The sequence below is a fragment of the Jatropha curcas genome, chromosome 3, assembly GCF_041381405.1.
Source record: "Jatropha curcas cultivar XTBG-Jc1 chromosome 3, XTBG_Jcur_1.0, whole genome shotgun sequence".
NCBI lineage: Eukaryota > Viridiplantae > Streptophyta > Magnoliopsida > Malpighiales > Euphorbiaceae > Jatropha > Jatropha curcas.
This window is the reverse complement of record NC_143153.1, coordinates 26,260,081-26,277,220: the sequence shown is the minus strand read 5'-3', so window position 1 is coordinate 26,277,220 and position 17,140 is coordinate 26,260,081. Positions and strand designations below refer to the sequence as shown.

The 17,140-nt window shown below is 33.3% G+C and overlaps 3 protein-coding genes and 1 non-coding gene across 11 annotated transcripts; 2 read left to right on the top strand and 2 right to left on the bottom strand.

Annotated features, from left to right (window-relative positions):
* Positions 1-31: 31 nt before the first annotated feature.
* LOC105636518 (translation initiation factor) lies at positions 32-2,755 on the top strand. Of its 2 annotated transcripts, none has more exons than XM_012219803.4 (6): positions 32-433; positions 697-1,020; positions 1,102-1,148; positions 1,677-1,733; positions 2,315-2,447; positions 2,583-2,755. In XM_012219803.4, exons 1-6 carry the CDS (start codon positions 307-309, stop codon positions 2,597-2,599), a joined length of 705 nt encoding a protein of 234 aa, XP_012075193.1. In that variant the 5' UTR covers positions 32-306; the 3' UTR covers positions 2,600-2,755. The 2 variants fall into 2 exon arrangements, with proteins under 2 accessions (XP_012075193.1, XP_012075194.1); XM_012219804.4 differs by having other exon boundaries at positions 33-433; positions 697-1,014.
* A 295-nt stretch (positions 2,756-3,050) lies between these two features.
* On the bottom strand, positions 3,051-6,278 carry EMB2453 (Tetratricopeptide repeat (TPR)-like superfamily protein). 7 transcript variants are annotated; one of them, XR_016320180.1, is made up of 4 exons: positions 5,871-6,278; positions 4,190-5,541; positions 4,009-4,104; positions 3,051-3,554 (listed from the first exon to the last, which is right to left on the bottom strand). XR_016320180.1 is itself a non-coding variant. In XM_020680292.3 (2 exons), the coding sequence occupies exons 1-2, from the start codon at positions 6,213-6,215 to the stop codon at positions 4,429-4,431; spliced, it is 1,458 nt and encodes a 485-aa protein (XP_020535951.1). In that variant the 5' UTR covers positions 6,216-6,278; the 3' UTR covers positions 3,051-4,428. The 7 variants fall into 7 exon arrangements, 1 of the variants encoding a protein (XP_020535951.1); XR_002284670.3 differs by having other exon boundaries at positions 4,311-5,541; XR_002284667.3 differs by having other exon boundaries at positions 4,009-5,541.
* Positions 6,279-6,450: 172 nt separating this feature from the next.
* TRNAW-CCA (transfer RNA tryptophan (anticodon CCA)) lies at positions 6,451-6,522 on the bottom strand. Its single transcript has one exon. It is a non-coding gene; the product is annotated as a tRNA-Trp (tRNA).
* A 7,098-nt stretch (positions 6,523-13,620) lies between these two features.
* Positions 13,621-16,105, top strand: LOC105636615 (cytochrome P450 71AU50). The gene is made up of 2 exons (XM_012219937.4): positions 13,621-14,505; positions 15,338-16,105. Exons 1-2 carry the CDS (start codon positions 13,621-13,623, stop codon positions 15,950-15,952), a joined length of 1,500 nt encoding a protein of 499 aa, XP_012075327.3. The 3' UTR covers positions 15,953-16,105.
* Positions 16,106-17,140: the final 1,035 nt, after the last annotated feature.

Below are 17,140 nucleotides of genomic sequence, written 5' to 3'. Positions count from 1 at the left end.
ATTTCTTAAAATAAATAAATAAAAGGTTCTTCCCTCTCCTTGAATTCAAATTCCCCATTACAGTAGTGTGCCAAAATCAAAGAAGCTTCAGAATCAAAATCAAGCTTCCATTTAGGGATCGATGAATAAAGCATAAGAAGTTGCTGCGCTTCTTGCCTGCCATAACCATTCTCCACCAGAGACAATTTCTATCTCAGCCATTCATCTTTTACCCATCTATTCGAGATTGTTCAAAATCTTCGGTTTGTGCAGTTCTTAGATGCGTTTCGATTCAATTAGGGTTTTACTTTTGTTGGGAAGTAATTAATGGCAAGACGAAGAGTTAAAAGGACAGTGAAAGAAGCTGCAGCCTCGCCTGGGCCTAGTGCCAATGATGCCAATCAGCCCCAAATTGGAGAAACAGAAAAACAATTGCCACTGATAGACCAGGAAGGTTACAATTCTTTTTCAAGCTTCCTTCGTCTTTTCTTCTTTTAGTTATTTTTTGCCTAACAATTTAATTAGCAGTTTTATAATGAATTTTGCAAAATTTGGTTCTTTTATGGTTCTTTGCTTAATCTGTGCTTTTCATTTGGATTTAGTTTTTATGTAAAATTTTCATGGTCTATATATTCCATTTTCCGCAATGCAAAAGTAAAAGCTACTGCTAAATGTTTCTTTTCTTTGGTTTTTGACCTTTTCTCCCCAAAAATAAAGTTGAGCGCCAAAAAGCTGCAATCAGGGGTATACGTGATGTGGAGATTGAACATTCACTAACTGGGTTGCGTTTGCTCCGTTCATATTTTAACGACGAACAACTGCAAACCCCTGCTCTTCAATTCTTCAAAGAAAACCTTCCAAACTTATCTATCATGAGAAATGGTGATAATGGACAATTTGAAGTGCAGTGGAACAATAAAGATGATAATTTATCAATGAGCCAAGCTCCTGATGGAAGAGACTTTCATGCTTCTCTTCTACATCGACTGTCCATAGCTTATCCTCTTGGTGGCTTTGAATTATCAAGTGATGCAAGTAATGGTGAAGTTTTCTTGTCTCTTTTTGGATGACAATTGATTTCTTGATTTGGTTTTATTTGACAGATTACTTGATTTGTGGCAGTGAGAACAAGCCTGTTAGGAGTTGACAGTCTGCAGATAAAAGATTTCGTATGTTCTATATTTACTTTTTTCACTGCATTTTTAATTTTTGAAAGGGCAACTGGAGAGAGTTCGTTTTTTCTAAGAATTGAATTTATGGACAGCCTTAAAAGTTGCAAAATGTGATAGGTATTTCAAGGTTCATCTTTTTTATATTTGTTGTTTTATTTGTTATTAGTGGAATGCAAAATTTTTTCCCCCCGGAAAAATCAAGGTTCTTTGTAGAGCATTTGCTGGTTGAAGATGAAAAATCTGAAACTATGGCAAATTCTTGAGCAGTCAAGAATCGCTTGGCCCAAAGCAGAAGAGTTTTCATATTTCTTACCTTATCTACTCTCTGTTTTAGGTTTAACATTTGGCAAACAGAAATGGGTGGGTTCTCTTTCTGAGATTGTAGCTAAATATATTTCGCATACATTTCATGCTTCAAGCATCAAAAAGCTTGCTTTAATGGGTCATCAAAACTTCCTGTGATAATAAATATTAAAGCAAAGACGAATTCTGTTTATTACACTAATTTTGATGTTCTATTTCTAGGTTTTGGAGGGGCCATCTGATTCTCAGATGCTTGCAGACGGTCTTCGAACTCCTGGGGTTTGCATATCTCTCTTTGTTTTCTCTTTTTATTTTCCCCTTGCCAGAAAAATGTTTTGCTATTGACTTACTGTAAACATAAAATGTATGCTAAAAGAGACTAGATAGACATGCTTTTACATTTTGGAACTTCCTTTATGTGTGTGTTGCTAGTCTGCGAAGAACTTCCATAGGAAACAAGGAAAATTTTGATTCTGGTAGGATTCAAGTTTTAAGTAGAGACTATAGAATCTAATTAATAATATTGGGAACCAGGTCTATCATGATAATACCTGATAATTCTACTTAATAAATGCTTAATTCTGTCAGACAATTTCTTAAATTATTACAAGACTCTTTCATTTTATTTTATGATATGCTGTAATAGTTATACTAGATAATTTAGCGGGTTGTTAGATAGCTTCTTGGAAGAAACACCTTATCTAGGACCTGATGTGGTGAGATGCATTCAGAAGTTTGAAGGATTATTGCATTGGAAATTCAGATGATTATTACATACTTCCAAGCTAAAGGAAATTTGGTTGCCTCTTTAAGTACTTCAGATTTCTGAAGTGATTAAGATAACTAAAATTTTGATGCAGGCGAGCAGCCAGAGGTTGTCTATTGGAATGACACCCAAGACTCTAAGATTGCCTAAGCCAGGAGAAATGCTTCTTTCAGTCCGTGGCTCACCCCTTGGCGTCTACAAGGAAGACAACATGGAAGCTATAAATGGTAAGATTTTGAGATACAAAGAGAATATTCTCTATAATGGCTTTCTTCCTCTTTGCTTCTTTTGTTTGGATAGATTTTCTCACCCTGAAGCCTCTTCTGTTGCGTTCTCTTACTTCTGTCAATTGCTGATTGCAGAGTCAGAGGAGGGTTAATTTGGTTCATGTCATTCATTTAAGAGTTAAGAAAAATATATATGAAGTACTTGCCACTAAGGGCTTGTGACGCTTGTCTGAATGTACTTCCATTAATTGAACAATTGACTGTTGTGTAATACAAGAAATTTTTTATAAAATCTGCAGTTTCCTTCATGCATAACTTTAATTAATTAGTCTGCAGATTGATCTGTGCATATCTTTCTTTATCTGCTTTTCAGTTACAGAGAATTGGATCCTTTAACGACTGCATATATTCAATTTGTAGGTAGTCTTGCTTTACATGGAATTGAATCAGTCGTTAAGGTTCTGAACAATATTGCAACTAATAACTTAAGCACTCCTGAAATTTCATCTTTTAAATTGAGTCTAAAATTTCATCTCTTAAATTCAGCATAACTTCCAGTTTTAAGAAAGTATTTCATCGAGTTTTACCTGTAAAAATCAAGAGGAATGCAACTCCTAATGGAACTTCTTTCTCGTAAATCATAGTACATTTCCCCAGTTTGAGAATGTTAAGAAACTAATCTACTAGCTTTTTAAGAGCTAGGAGTTATAAACATGGCTCTCAATTACAACCTATATTTATATACTTGATGTTGAAATAAATACAGGGTGCGCCAAGTTACAGATGCAAAACCTAGTTAGCTAAATAAGAATTCAAGTTGCAGCTTGTGAATGCTATAATGATAAAGGGAACTCCTTGTTTAACGACGTTATACCGTAAGATTGAGAAATAAGTCTTCCCCAGTAAGTTTGATCCGAGGTAGCATGAAACTCTTGCAATTTTACACTTTGTTAACTATGAGCAAAAGGTAATCATTTGCCATCGCGAAAAGTAGGAAGATCTCTAGTTCCTTTTGCTAATAGATATCTCAGCATTCACTTGACTGTTCTACTCTGCATATACTGGGTTGAATGTCCAATTTGGATTCCTTTTAAGGCTACATGATACCTGCATGGAAATGGAATAAAATATCAAGAATTCGAGACAAAAAAGGTCAGGTTACTGAAAAAATTAAGAAGTTTATTATGTCAGTTGATGAAAGCACTCTGCCAATAAAAGTTACCAACGATCATTTCAGAGCATAACTGAAGTGACAACTTCAAAACGGGTTGACAGGGTATTATTTAGAATTACTTGGTAAAAATCTTAGTCTGTTTGCAGGTCTGAATAACAAGAACATGCAAAAAAGAAATTCTATTTCTAAAATATGATATTATTTTTGTTCAATGGCACAGGATAGACCTAAGATTAAACTAAAATGCATGTAAACAATCGGCACAAATCAGTTTTGTTGATGCTTTTTGACTGCCTAAACAAACAATAAAAGAAAGCATTAAGCACTTGGAATGACAAGAAAACCAACAAATTAAAAAGTGAAAAGGGAGGAGATGATGTCGATTACTTGTCATAAGTTCAACAATATTCCGCATCATTGGATACTTCCCCAAATATTAATCGATATATCATCTTAATGGTTGGGTTTAGTGCATAGTTTGAACTGCATTTCAGACCCAACAAGCTATGTCATTGTTAGTAAAAGAAGAAACAAAACATCAATTGGATGAATGCATATAGCGACGTACCATTCAAGATTGTTGAATTAAACAGAATGGATTGAGTTATGAAGCAGAAGTGAAGATAGAAAATGAATACTCTTATAACAAAATAAAGGATATGTACAAACAAGAACTCAAAGTATATTACCCATCGAATATGGACCAAGCAATTAGATGCTGAACTGGCCAACTGCTTCTTTGCAAATTGCAAGTCTACATTGGATGTCACTTGAATAGGAAAAAGTTAGAAGAATAAACAAATTAATCTAAATCTTAACAGGATTCTGTGGACCACTTGGAGCAGTAGTGGGAGCAGCAGAATTTGAACTTGCCGGTAATGACTTAGAAGGTCCCAAAGCTTCCTGGAAGAACCTCTTATTGGGTATAATACCATCTCTATCCATATGCTTTAACAGTTTCTGCACAAGCTCCTTCATGTTAGCTTTAGTGTAGGCCTTATAGAGGAGCTTATATGTTGATGAATTAGGTAGTATTCCAATACTACGCACAGTTTCTAAAAGTAAATCCGCTTCCAATGGCAAACCATTCCTACAGTAAACATCAAGCATTACATTTAGGGTTGAAATCTTGACCTCCTTTCCAGATTCAACCATATCATTAAAAGTATCCCTAGCCTTGGAAACAGAGTCACAATATCCGTGCATCATGATAAGACACTCATATGTGATGAAACTTGGCGTGTATTTCATCTTGATCATCTTCTGAAAAACACCCTCTGCCTTCTCTTTCTGCCGTGCCTTCCCATAGTTCATTATCATGGAATTAAAAGTGGGCAAAGTTGGTTTCGCTTTAGAATTCAGCAAGCTCTTAAAAACTTGTTCCATCTTGTCAAATGCTTGTTTCTTCCCATAAGAGTCAATCAGCAAATTAAATGTAATAATATCAGGCTTGCATTGATAACTTTTCATGAGAGAAAGTACCGATTCCATTTCTCTAATCATACCATTTTTTCCATAGGCATCCATAACACCATTAAATGTATAAATATCAGGGGAAATAACACTCTCGTCAAGATCTTTAAACAAAGCATTAACTTGAGACACATTTCCAGCTTTAGCAAAAGCTCTCAAAAGAATGTTGTAAGTAACAACATTGGGCTTACATCGTTCCATACCTTTGATTTTCTCAAAGTAAGCAAGCGCTTTCAACAAAGCCTTTGCTTTATCCTTGGAATGGAGGTGGGCTGTGATGAGTGCATTATAAACCGAAGTATCTGGCCGGCACCCACTATTGCGCATCTCAGAGAAAAGCCACATAGCCATCCGGGTTTGACCTTTCTTTCCCATAACAGAAATCAACTTGGAATAAATACCACTATCAGCTACATACCAACGTTGCTTCTGCATCCATCTAAACACCTGAACGTAAAATTCCTAAATAAGAGACCCTATTCATTCCACATAATGCTTTTAATGGAAATGTATAATAATTAAACAGGGATAAATTGCTATGTTATCCTACAGCATTGTACTATAGCTTTATAATGGTTATAGTTATGTGAAGTCCTTATTCGGTAAAAATTCTCATTCTCTAATCAACAGAAAGCAATTAAAGGGGAAAAACAAAACAAACAAATCAAAAACCCAAGATAGGCAAGATAAGAAATTTAACAAAGCAATTGAAGATTATTATCACCACAAACTAAAATCACATAAAGACTGAACCAAAAAGTCATAAACTATTATACCTCAAGGCACTGGAGCCATTTGTCACGCTTGCCAAGCTCTTCGAAAAGCAAAAAACAATGCTCAGTCCTTATGATCCTCACGTATTTGTTCAATGTACGCACCAACGGTTGCTTATCACTGAAACTCCTCATCAGGTCCCGAACAAACTCTTCGGCCTGCGATTCATCGCTGCTATGAACAAGTTTTCCGGGTCGGGACGAGACGCAGGATATCCGGAACTTGTGGAGATTTTCCTGTGGACGCCATGGAAGGTTAGGATTGTAGATTTGTGAAAAATGGAGTGCGAAGGAAGAAGAATTGAGCGCCGAGAGTTGCAGACTGTGGTGTGACAGATTCAATGGCATCTTCTTGCTTCTTCAGCAGAAGTGGATGTTTGCGCTAAGAAGTAAAAAGTAGATGATAGAGTTTTTGGGAAATAATAAGGGCTGAAACATAAATAAAGAAAGCTTTAGGGGTTAAGTGTAAAAACAAAAGTATGTCGACAGGATCTATTTGAGAAATAAAAATATTTAGTGGAAATAACCGCATAGAAGAAAGCTTTCAGTTTTGAATTAAAAGAAATCGTTGAAAAATGGAATTTGAACCCGACGTGAATCGAACACGCAACCTTCTGATCTGGAGTCAGACGCGCTACCATTGCGCCACGGATTCACAACTTGTCTATTCCTAACAATAAAATATATTTATCTTATTTGATGTCCATAAATTTAACTCCTCTCGGATTTTTAAAGAGGAGGGTAATGTTAATTTCCTTGTTATTTAAATACTTGAATTATAACACTTGTTTTGTTTGTTTTGCATTTCCTTCTATAGAGTCCATTTTTATATTATTCTAATCATAATTATGACTTTAATATGTTTTTTTTTCCAGACTAAAATGAATTATTTCATAAACTAAGGAGCAAAATCCTCCAAAACAATAACATCAACAGGGGAAGAGATTTCCTGATAGAAAACTAAACTTGTCTACAGCTAATTAAAAGTCATGGACGGTGGATGCATGGTCAAAGATGGTTCCTAAGTGAGTAAAGTCTTGGTTAGTGAAAGCATAGTCATTGGATAGTGTCTAACTTAGACTATTGTTGGAAGGCTTGGACGATGCCTAACTTGGACTATTGTTGGAAGGTAATATTATTCCAGCAATATAAATGATTATTTGTATTTGAGTATTGTGATTGTTCATAATTAAGTAATTTATATTATTGCCAACACTTCCTCCGTGAACATAAGCTCTTTTACTTCACTAGTAAGAGCCATTTGAGCAAGGACATGTGCCACCTTATTACAAGTTTTAAAGGCATGCAAACAATAAAAAGATGCAAAAGAATTAGTAACCAGACTCAAGTTTAGCAATCTAGTTCCCAACTCTGAGCATAGGAAAAAAATTATTATTCAACTGATTTATCAGAGCAAGGTAGGCCGACTCAAGCATAACCTGACTGAACGCCAGCTCCCCTGATCTTGAAGTCGCAAAGCTAGCAGCTTCTATGTTAGCTTCTTCCAATGATAGGAGTTTACGCATCCTCCTTAAACTTGTTGCCAAGACCTCGCTAGTGTCATTACGAGCCACAAAGGCCAAGCCCACACCAATACCCTCTTTGACAGTAGCATCAGAGTTGAATTTCACCATTCCTACTGCCGGCGAGGGCCATGAGCTATTTTCGAGACAGGCTTACCTCACTGGACCTGTATCGATCATGACCTGAAACTCAAAAAGAACTCTAAAAGCCATGTTACAAATATCAGGAGTTGACAGAAATTTATTTTAGGAGATAAGAACATTTTGTTCCCACCAAAGGGCCCAAGATATTATTGCAATGAGCTCGATTTGAGGATCTTCCAACTGCTTCATTTTAGTTCTAAGCCATGCTAAATAACCAACCTCTGTATTTAACCACACTTCCCTCGCTAATGGGCAATCTATCAATACATGATCCATCAATTCAACACCTTCACCGCATCAAGGACATCTGGTATCAACCTTCATCCCTCTCCTAACAAGATTAGATCTTGTGGAAAGCAGATTCCATTGTGTATGGTCCCATAAGTGAATCAAATTAATGAAAATAATTTTTTTAAAAAAAATTATTTATAATTTAACCTATTTTGCTTTTAAGAAATCGTTAGAGTTTTATTCTTCTTTTTCCCAATAAATGACTATTTTGATTGATTTGGTATATAGAACAAGCTCATACACTGGTTTAGGTAAGTCTTTCTTTATCTTATGTACTTTTAGAATTCTATGCTAATTATCATTTCAGTCAACATTTACCTACATATGTATCTCATCTCATATGCCAAATTAATCAAAAATAAATTTAACGAGAATATTTCTTATCATTTACTGGGGAAAAAAAAAGGATAAAAGAGTAACAATCTTTCAAAAAAATCTTTATGAGTTGGCTGAAGGTCTTATTCTATTATTACCTATACTCGTTTAAAAATCCGAGTGGGTTTGCCACAGAACCCTTTGACAGTCTCTCTCTATTATGGTACTTCCATGGCCAGGATGCCTCAAAAGGAGATTTTGTAATTATAATTTTTAACTTCCTAAACCATGTAATTAAAATAATAAATAATATAATTCTGGATTATCACACTTCAAGTGACCTAAACACACTGCATGAATCATTTTGGTTCATGGATTAGTTCCCATTGGATGGTGGTTAATGGCTGTTTTGTAATAGGTGTGAGTAATTTTATACCCATGTCCACATGCATTTGATTTGAAGGTGTCCACTTCTAATCCTGTTAGCTACTTGACATAAAAAGCATCTCTACAGGTTTTGTATTTTACTAATTTTACAATCCTTTCCGGCAGAATGGTGGATACTTCAATTTCCTTAATTTCAATTTTAAATTCACTTGACATAGACAAGGATACAAAGAAACAAAAATTCATCCTGGAATTGTTGTACTTGTTCATCAAGTTGTGGACAAGGACATAGAATTTATCCCTTTGTGCTTTTTAATGAAAATTACTTGGTCTAATTGCTCATCCAATCAATCTAAGTTTCTTGTTATAATCACAAGCCAGTTTTCCAATATTATATTAAAACTTTCATCAATTCAATAAAAAGCAAGTCATTATCATGAATGAGTTTCGGCTCTAATTATTACTTCCTTCATCTTAAAATATAAATTGTTTTTGAACAGGAAGTTTATCCCAAAATATAAATCGTTTTGTTTAAGGAGTAACAAATGATGTTTTTCTAATATGACCTTCATTTACATTAGATACAATAAAGTTATTCTTGATTTTGAAATAAAAGGTAATTTGGTCAAATTACTCTTGATTTTGTTATAATCTAGAAAAATTAATTAATTCTTTAATCCCTAAACAAAAACCTTAAATGCTTTATATTTTAGAATATAGAGAGTATTCGAATATATGAAGATTTTAAGCTTATGAATTCAAACGCTAAATTGGTAAAAGAGAAGAAAAAGTTATATGCAAATCATTTAGGCCATATTCGGCAGGAGTGTTTGAGATAGTGTTTAGTGTTTTAATTGGGTTAAAACACTATCTTAATTAATTGTGGCATTCGGTAATACAATATCTATCCTAACGTTTCATAAAATGTTGACGTTTTAGCATTTTATAAATTTTTTATGATACCTATACCCATCATTTATCTTTATCTTATTCTCCACTCTCATACATCTTTTGTCGTTTTATATTATACAGCGAATCAAATACTTATTTTACCGAACATTTTCATTCTAAACCCCTCTGTAAATAACTAACCACTAACAATTAATATGTAACAGTGAACCGCTAGTAAAATAGCTGATAGCTAAGATTAGGCATGGCCAAATTACGGTTCCGGGAACCGGAACCGTCGGTTCGAACCGGCCCGAAACCGTAACCGGAACCGGTGAGAACCCGAACCGGGACGAATCGGAACCGGAACCGGAAAAATCCGGTTCGGTTCCGGCTCCTGCAAATGAGGAACCAGAACCGGCGGTTCCAGAGAACCGGTCGGAACCGGACTGGAACCGCCGGTTCTCCGGCCGGTTAGAACGTAGCCGTTGTAACTGTCAGATTTTTGATTTTTTTTTTTTTTTGTTGTGAAATGTCTTAATTACCCCTCCCAACAGCCATAAACGGCTATATAACGGCTAGTTTTAAGGGTATTTTTGGAAAAATGAATTTTTGGATTTATTATAAATACCTCATTTTATTTACAAATTCATTACAAAAAAATCTCAACTCTCTCTACTTACTCTCTCTACAATATACTACACTCTCTACTTACTCTCTCTACAATATACTACACTCTACTCTATATTATTCATTTATTCTTCTCTACTCTACAATATCTCTTATTAAGTAATTATTCTCTCTAATTTTTTTTATTCAATTTTCCAAATTATATTTTATTATCATATAATGGCAAGTGGAGGAAACTCAAATTCGGGTAAGGGCAAGGGAAAAATTGGAGAATCATCTATCCCTACAAACGACATCTATGATATGATTCCCGACCAATTTAATTTTGAAGGTTTTCCAAATGAAAATTTGGATATTCCAACTCAAGAATCCGAATTTAATGAGCAATTTCAAGAAGATGAAGAGCAAGAGCAAGAGCAACGAGCAAAAATTGTTAGAAGAGCAAGACAAAGTTCCGACATATTCTCCATTCATTTCGCAAAAAAATTCAAAGGTGAGAAAATGTACGATGTAATTTGCAATTATTGTGGAAAATCTTATAAATTTAAACAAGCGGGCGGCTATGGATCATTTTGGAAGCATTTGGAGGCAAAACATCCAACAAAAATAGGAGTTGATCGGTCTCAACAACAAATTTCCGGGTACGCTTCTAACCTTTCTTTATTTAAATATTCTGATAAAATACAAAAAGAAGAATTAGCAAAAATGATTTCTATGGAACATTTATCTTTTAGTTTTGGTGAAAAATTAGGTTTTAATAATTATTGTCAAAAAGCTTTAAATCCTTGTGCTAAAAGAGTACCAAGAAATACTGTAAAACGAACTATTATTTCTTTATATAACAAAGGAAAAAAAGAGTTAGAACTTTTATTTTCTCAATTGAAAATTCGTGTTTCAATTTGTTGTGATGTTTGGAGTGATCATTGGCAAATGCATTCTTATATGGGTATTACATGTCATTGGATTGATGATGATTGGAAAATTCAAAAAAGAATTATTGGTTTTCGTGTTTTTGATGATAAACATACTGCAATTAATATTTATAGAGTAATTGTTTCAATTTTAGATGAATATAGGTTGACAAAAAAAATTTTTTCTATTTCATTTGATAATGCTTCTGCAAATACTAGATCAATTATTGAACTTAAAAAAATTTGTGAACCAAATATTGGTGGTAAATTTTTTCATATAAGATGTGCATGCCATGTTTTAAATTTATGTGTACAAGATGGTTTGAAAATTCTTGATTCTTTTATTTCTCCAATTAAAAAAGCTATTTCATATTTATGGACACATCCCCAAGTGATGAAAAGTTGGGCTAAATTTTGTAAAGAAAATAATAAAAGACCAAAACGTTTTCCAAGGGATGTCCCAACTTGTTGGAATTCAACATATGAATTACTAAACGAGTCTTTTTTTTATAAAGAATTATTATGTTTTTTTGTTACTAATAATATTGAGGATATTAATTTATATCCACAAAATTGGGAGATTTGTGCAAAAATTTTAGATATTTTAAAAATTTTTAATGATGCTACCTATAAATTTAGTGGAGTTTATTATCCCACATCTAATTTATTTTTACCTATGTGTATTAATATTGTTACTGCACTACAAGAATTTCAAAATGATGATTTATTAAAAGATTGTATTTTTTCAATGAAAAAAAAATGGTTATCTTATTTTAAAAATATACCACCTCTTTATCTTGTTGCTATTGTATTTGATCCTAGATGTAGAATGGATATTTTATGTGATTATTTGACTATTTATTATGACGTATTAAATCTTGATGTAGAAGATAATGTTAATATAAATGTACTAGTGCATGAAGTTAAACAAAATATTATGCAATTATATAATGAATTTGTTCAAGTTTCTAGTTCATCTACTTCTATTTCTACTTCTTCTCAATCTAATATTCCACAATTTTCAACACAAAGGGTAAGTGGTGTTGATGTTGCTCAACAAGTTTTATTGCAAAGACAAAAAAGAACAAGGGAATCCAGTTCTATTTCTGAATTTGACAATTATCTAACAACTTCTTTTGAGTTTGGTGATAATTATGCAGATGCAGATTTTCCAATTTTAAATTGGTGGAGTCGTCACGCAAATACTTTTCCAATTCTTTCTTTACTTGCAAAACAAATTTTAGCAGCTCCGGTCTCCACTGTTGCGGTTGAACAAGCTTTTAGTCAAGGAGGTAACATACTTGATGAAACACGATCTCGTATGACATCCGATTCATTAGAAGCACAAGCGTGCGTGGATGATTGGACCAAAGCCGAACTAAGAGCCCAAGAAAATCCAAAAGAAAATGAAGATTTATTTGATTTATACGATGGGTCCTCAACGGGAACATCAACCGGTGGTGCAAATAGCGATTAAGGTAAAAATGGGTGAAATTGATATAAGGTAAGTAAGAACTACGTGGGCTTTGATTCCTCTAAACCCCAAGAGGATACGTAGGCAACTTAATTTTTTTTTAAACAAAAAAAAAATTAAGTTCAAGCCCATTTTTTTTTTTTAATTTTGTTCAAACTTAAAAAAAAAAAATTCAGTTCAAAATTTTTTTAAAAAAAATCATTATGTTCAACACTCAACAATTCAAGTTTTTAAAAAAATAAATTTAATTGAACTATTTTTTAATTTTTTAGGTGTATTTTTTAATTTTTTATGTTCAAATATTTTTTTTTTAAACCGATCTTCAAAATTTAAAATTTTTTAGGTGTATTTTTAAATTTTTCATGTTCAAATAATTTTTTTTTTAACCGGTCTTCATATTTTAAAATTTTTTAACTGTATTTTTTAATTTTTTATGTTCACATAAAATTTTTTTTTAAACCGGTATCCAAAATTTAAAATTTAAAATTATGCGATTCGCCGGAAAACCAATCGGAACCGTCGGTTTTGTAATCGGATCGGAACCGGAACCGGAACCGGAACCGAACGGTTCGGAACCGGAACCGGAACCGGACCATTTCGGTTCGGTTCCGGAACCGTGGCCATGCCTGGCTAAGATTGCCATAACAAGGTTTTAGTAAAGGAATAATTCCATGCTTAAGACTTTTACATACATATATATATATATATATATATTTTTTTTTTTTCTATCAAGAAAAACTAAATTTGGATCATGGGTGGGGGAGTTTATAGGAATGAGCAATGAGGCAATTATTTTGTTTAAAGACTCACTGAAAAATTCCATTAATCTACAAAAAAAATTTAAAAGATAATTCAAGTTGCGATCGTGGAGTTCATAAGGAAAGGTTTTTCCTTTTGTCTTTTTTAAGGTTCAACTTTACAATTACAATATGATTATAAAAAAATATCATTTTAGTCCCTCTAATTTTTTACAATTTCTTTTTCGGTCCCTTAATTTAAAGTCCTGCTCCATCTCAAATATGAAAAGATAACTCATCCCCTTATAAAAAATTTATATAGATAATTCCAAGAAGAATCAAATTTCGACACTTCAAGAAATGCTATGCTTATATATATACTTCATCAAGCCCTCATTCCTTGGACTAACTCCACCACTTATTACCAAACACCCAAAACCAATTAAACAGCATATGGATTTAACATCAACCATCGTAGCTTTGGTTGCACTTGCCTTTTTCCTCCAAGCATGGCTAAGGGTTAGAAGCACAAGTAAGAAAAATTATAAACTACCTCCTGGTCCGAGAGGCTTTCCTATATTTGGCAATCTTCATTTATTAGGAAAATTTCCTCACCGTGCTCTACATCAACTAGCACAAAAATATGGCCCTATTACGCACTTGCGCTTAGGCTTAGTCACAACCATTGTCGTCTCCTCTCCTAATGCTGCCGAATCATTTCTCAAGACAAACGACATCGTTTTCGCTAGCAGGCCACCCCACGAGTCAGCCAAATACATTTCTTACCAGCAAAAAAATTTATCGTTTGCTTCATACGGCCCTTATTGGCGTAACGTGCGAAAAATGTGCACCCTTGAGTTACTAAGCAACCATAAAATTAATTCTTTCAAGTTCATTAGAAAAGAAGAGTTAGACCTTTTGATCAAGTATATTAAAGAGGCTTCCTTTCAACGAGAGGCGGTCGATCTTAGCGCTAAGGTGGCGTCCCTGAGTGCCGATATGTCGTGTAGGATGGTGTTTGGGAAGAAATATATGGATGATGAGTTTGATGCAAGAGGGTTTAAAGTTGTGATTCAAGAGGGTATGAAATTAGCAGCAGCCCCCAATTTAGGTGACTATATTCCTCAAATTGCTTGGCTTGATCTTCAAGGTCTTACTAAGAGAATGAAGGCTGTTAGTAAGGTGTTTGATGGTTTTTTTGAGAAAATTATTGATGAACATATTCAGTTTAAGGATGAAAGTAGAACTAAGGATTTTGTTGATGTCATGTTGGAATTTGTGGGATCTGAAGTATCTGAATATCATATTGGTAGAGATCACATCAAGGCTATAATCTTGGTAAGTAATTAAATTAGTATTCATTTAAATAAGTATAGGTTTATATGCCAATTTTCTATTTGCCTGAAATTATTTATATTTATAAGATAAAATTTATAGGGGAAAGCTCAAAACTGGGTTAGCTTTTATACAAATTATCAATTTACCTGTTCTCTTTTTCTTTTTTTTTTTTTTTTTTTTTGGTACTATTAAGGTTATCTTTCAATCATATTTAACGGTTAGATGAGAGCCCTTTAAACCCGAGAGCAATTACCTCTACACCCAAATTTCTCCTTAATTTTATAAATTTTATCACTAATTTTCAAATTGGCATCAATTTTACACATCTCACCTTAATTAAAAAAATTTCCAGTTTTCTTATTTAAAAAAAAAAAAAATAAAGTTTTGACTTCCTAGATAATTGATTGTAATTTGAAAGACTCATTCTTTATTATTACATCTATCCCTAAATAATTGTTATATTTGTGATTTTACGTCTTTTAATAAAATTTATTAAATTTACAATAAATTATTGAATAAATTGATTATATTATCTTTAAATTAATACATAGAAACACTAAATATTTGAGAAATTGAAAAAATAATTGTTGGTCATGTGTAATTTGTAAATAGTAACATGATAAAAAATTTATTACTTATTGAAAACCAATAATGTGACAAGTATTTTTAAACATAGTATTTTTCTAATGCAACCAGTATTTAAGAAAATATTGTTTTTCTCTGTTTTTTTTTTAAGAAAAGATATTTGACTTTTATTTACGCCTAATTACAATTTAATAGATGAATTAGGCCTATGAGCCTTTTCCAACCAACTAATATAATTTTGTTACAGGACATGCTGGCAGGGTCAATGGACACATCAGCTGCCGTAATTGAGTGGGCACTCTCTGAACTACTGAAACACCCAAGAATAATGAAAAAAGTCCAAAAAGAACTTGAACTGAAGGTAGGCTTAAACAAAATGGTAGAAGAATCAGACTTAGAAAACTTAGAATACTTAGAAATGGTTATAAAAGAAACATTTAGACTGCACCCAGTTGCACCATTACTAATCCCTCACCAGGCAACACAAGACACCATTGTTGATGGCTATCTCATACCAAAAAATTCACACATAGTTATAAACACATGGGCAATTGGGCGAGACCCAAGTGCTTGGACTGATCCAGAAAGGTTCCTGCCGGAGAGATTTGCTGGAAACAACGTAGATTTTCGCGGCCGAGATTTTCAGCTTTTGCCGTTTGGGTCTGGGCGTAGAGGGTGCCCTGGAATTCAATTAGGAGTAACTGTGGTTCGGCTTGTGTTGGCGCAGCTAGTGCATTGCTTTGATTGGGAGCTGCCAAATGATATGTTGCCTAATGAGTTGGATATGAGTGAGGAGTTCAGTTTAGTTACACCAAGGGCTAAGCATTTACTTGCCTTACCAACTTATCGTCTTCTTGTTTGATTTTATCTTTTATGGCATATGTAATGTTTTGTTATGGATCTTGATTTTAAGTTTATTATGCCCTCTAGAAACTAATCTTCCTTAATTTTTTTTTGGGAGAATTACTGTTTGTCGTTATAGATTGGTCAAATACACTAGTAATTCAATGCTTTTGTTAATATACATGATTATGTCTTTATGTTTTGATTATGTATGACACTTTAGTCCTTCGGCCTAATGTAAACTTTCAACATCAATTTTACAGAATGTTGCAATTTCACCGTAAAATCACATTTGTCCCACACACACTTTAATCATGAACTTTGGATATAATTGCACTCTAAATGACAAATAGAGTTAATTTTCTCAATATAAAATTGTAAATGGTGGGACCCAAATAACCCCTACACTCAAATTTCTTTGGTGATAATTGCCACTTATCGCTTTGGTGATAATTAAGGGTGCAATTATCATCCAAGTTCATAATTAAGGTGTGTATGGAACAAAGGTAGTTTAAGAGAAATTGAAACGTTTTGTGGTAAAACCACAACATTCTGTAAAGTTGTTGATGAAATTGTACATTAGCCCTTAGTCCTTCTATCCATTTTCTTATGTATTTAGCCGTGAATCAGACCTTTAAAAGATGTCATGCGTGAGAGAAAATTAATTTCTTTGTGAAGTAGAAACAAGAGAATTAATTTTTGAGATGACAACTTCACCTGAAGTGCGATCGGAATAGAGTTGAGTAATCGTAAACACAGAAACTAGGTTTTCAATCCTCGGTTGGTCTAGGTTTTTGGCTAGAGCAATTTTTAACTCATTGATTTTTCAAATTAAATCAGACCGAATTAGTTATTGATTTGTAAGTTAATCACTCTACTCCAGTTGTGAAAACATTATAGGTATTCTCTTTCCTCCATCTTCTTTTTTGCCAAAGCCACAAATCATCATCTCTTTTTCTTTTTCTTTTTTTTTTTTTTTTTTTTTTTTTTTTTTTTTTTTTGCCATAGCCACTTATCGCTTTGATTCACCAAAAAATAAATGTTATATAGAGCCCTTCCAGTATTTGGTGTTTCGGTCTACGTTAGGATTAAAATGGAATGATTCTTGCCTCGTTCAACTTTTTTCATCTCATCATTATTTCTTCTTTTAACTGTTAAAAAGTTAAAATAAAAAATCCGGTTCTATCAGTTTTGTGTAGTTTTTGAG

Bases quoted from the DNA above. Each gene is read 5' to 3' on its own strand.
- EMB2453 (XM_020680292.3), bottom strand. From the start codon at position 6,215: ATGCCATTGAATCTGTCACACCACAGTCTGCAACTCTCGGCGCTCAAT. The intron at 5,542-5,870 runs GTATAATAGTTT...TTTTACGTTCAG, and splicing joins AATGGCTCCAGTGCCTTGAG to GTGTTTAGATGGATGCAGAA.
- LOC105636615 (XM_012219937.4), top strand. From the start codon at position 13,621: ATGGATTTAACATCAACCATCGTAGCTTTGGTTGCACTTGCCTTTTTC. The intron at 14,506-15,337 runs GTAAGTAATTAA...ATTTTGTTACAG, and splicing joins ACATCAAGGCTATAATCTTG to GACATGCTGGCAGGGTCAAT.
- LOC105636518 (XM_012219803.4), top strand. From the start codon at position 307: ATGGCAAGACGAAGAGTTAAAAGGACAGTGAAAGAAGCTGCAGCCTCG. The intron at 434-696 runs GTTACAATTCTT...CCAAAAATAAAG, and splicing joins GCCACTGATAGACCAGGAAG to TTGAGCGCCAAAAAGCTGCA. The intron at 1,021-1,101 runs GTGAAGTTTTCT...GATTTGTGGCAG, and splicing joins ATCAAGTGATGCAAGTAATG to TGAGAACAAGCCTGTTAGGA.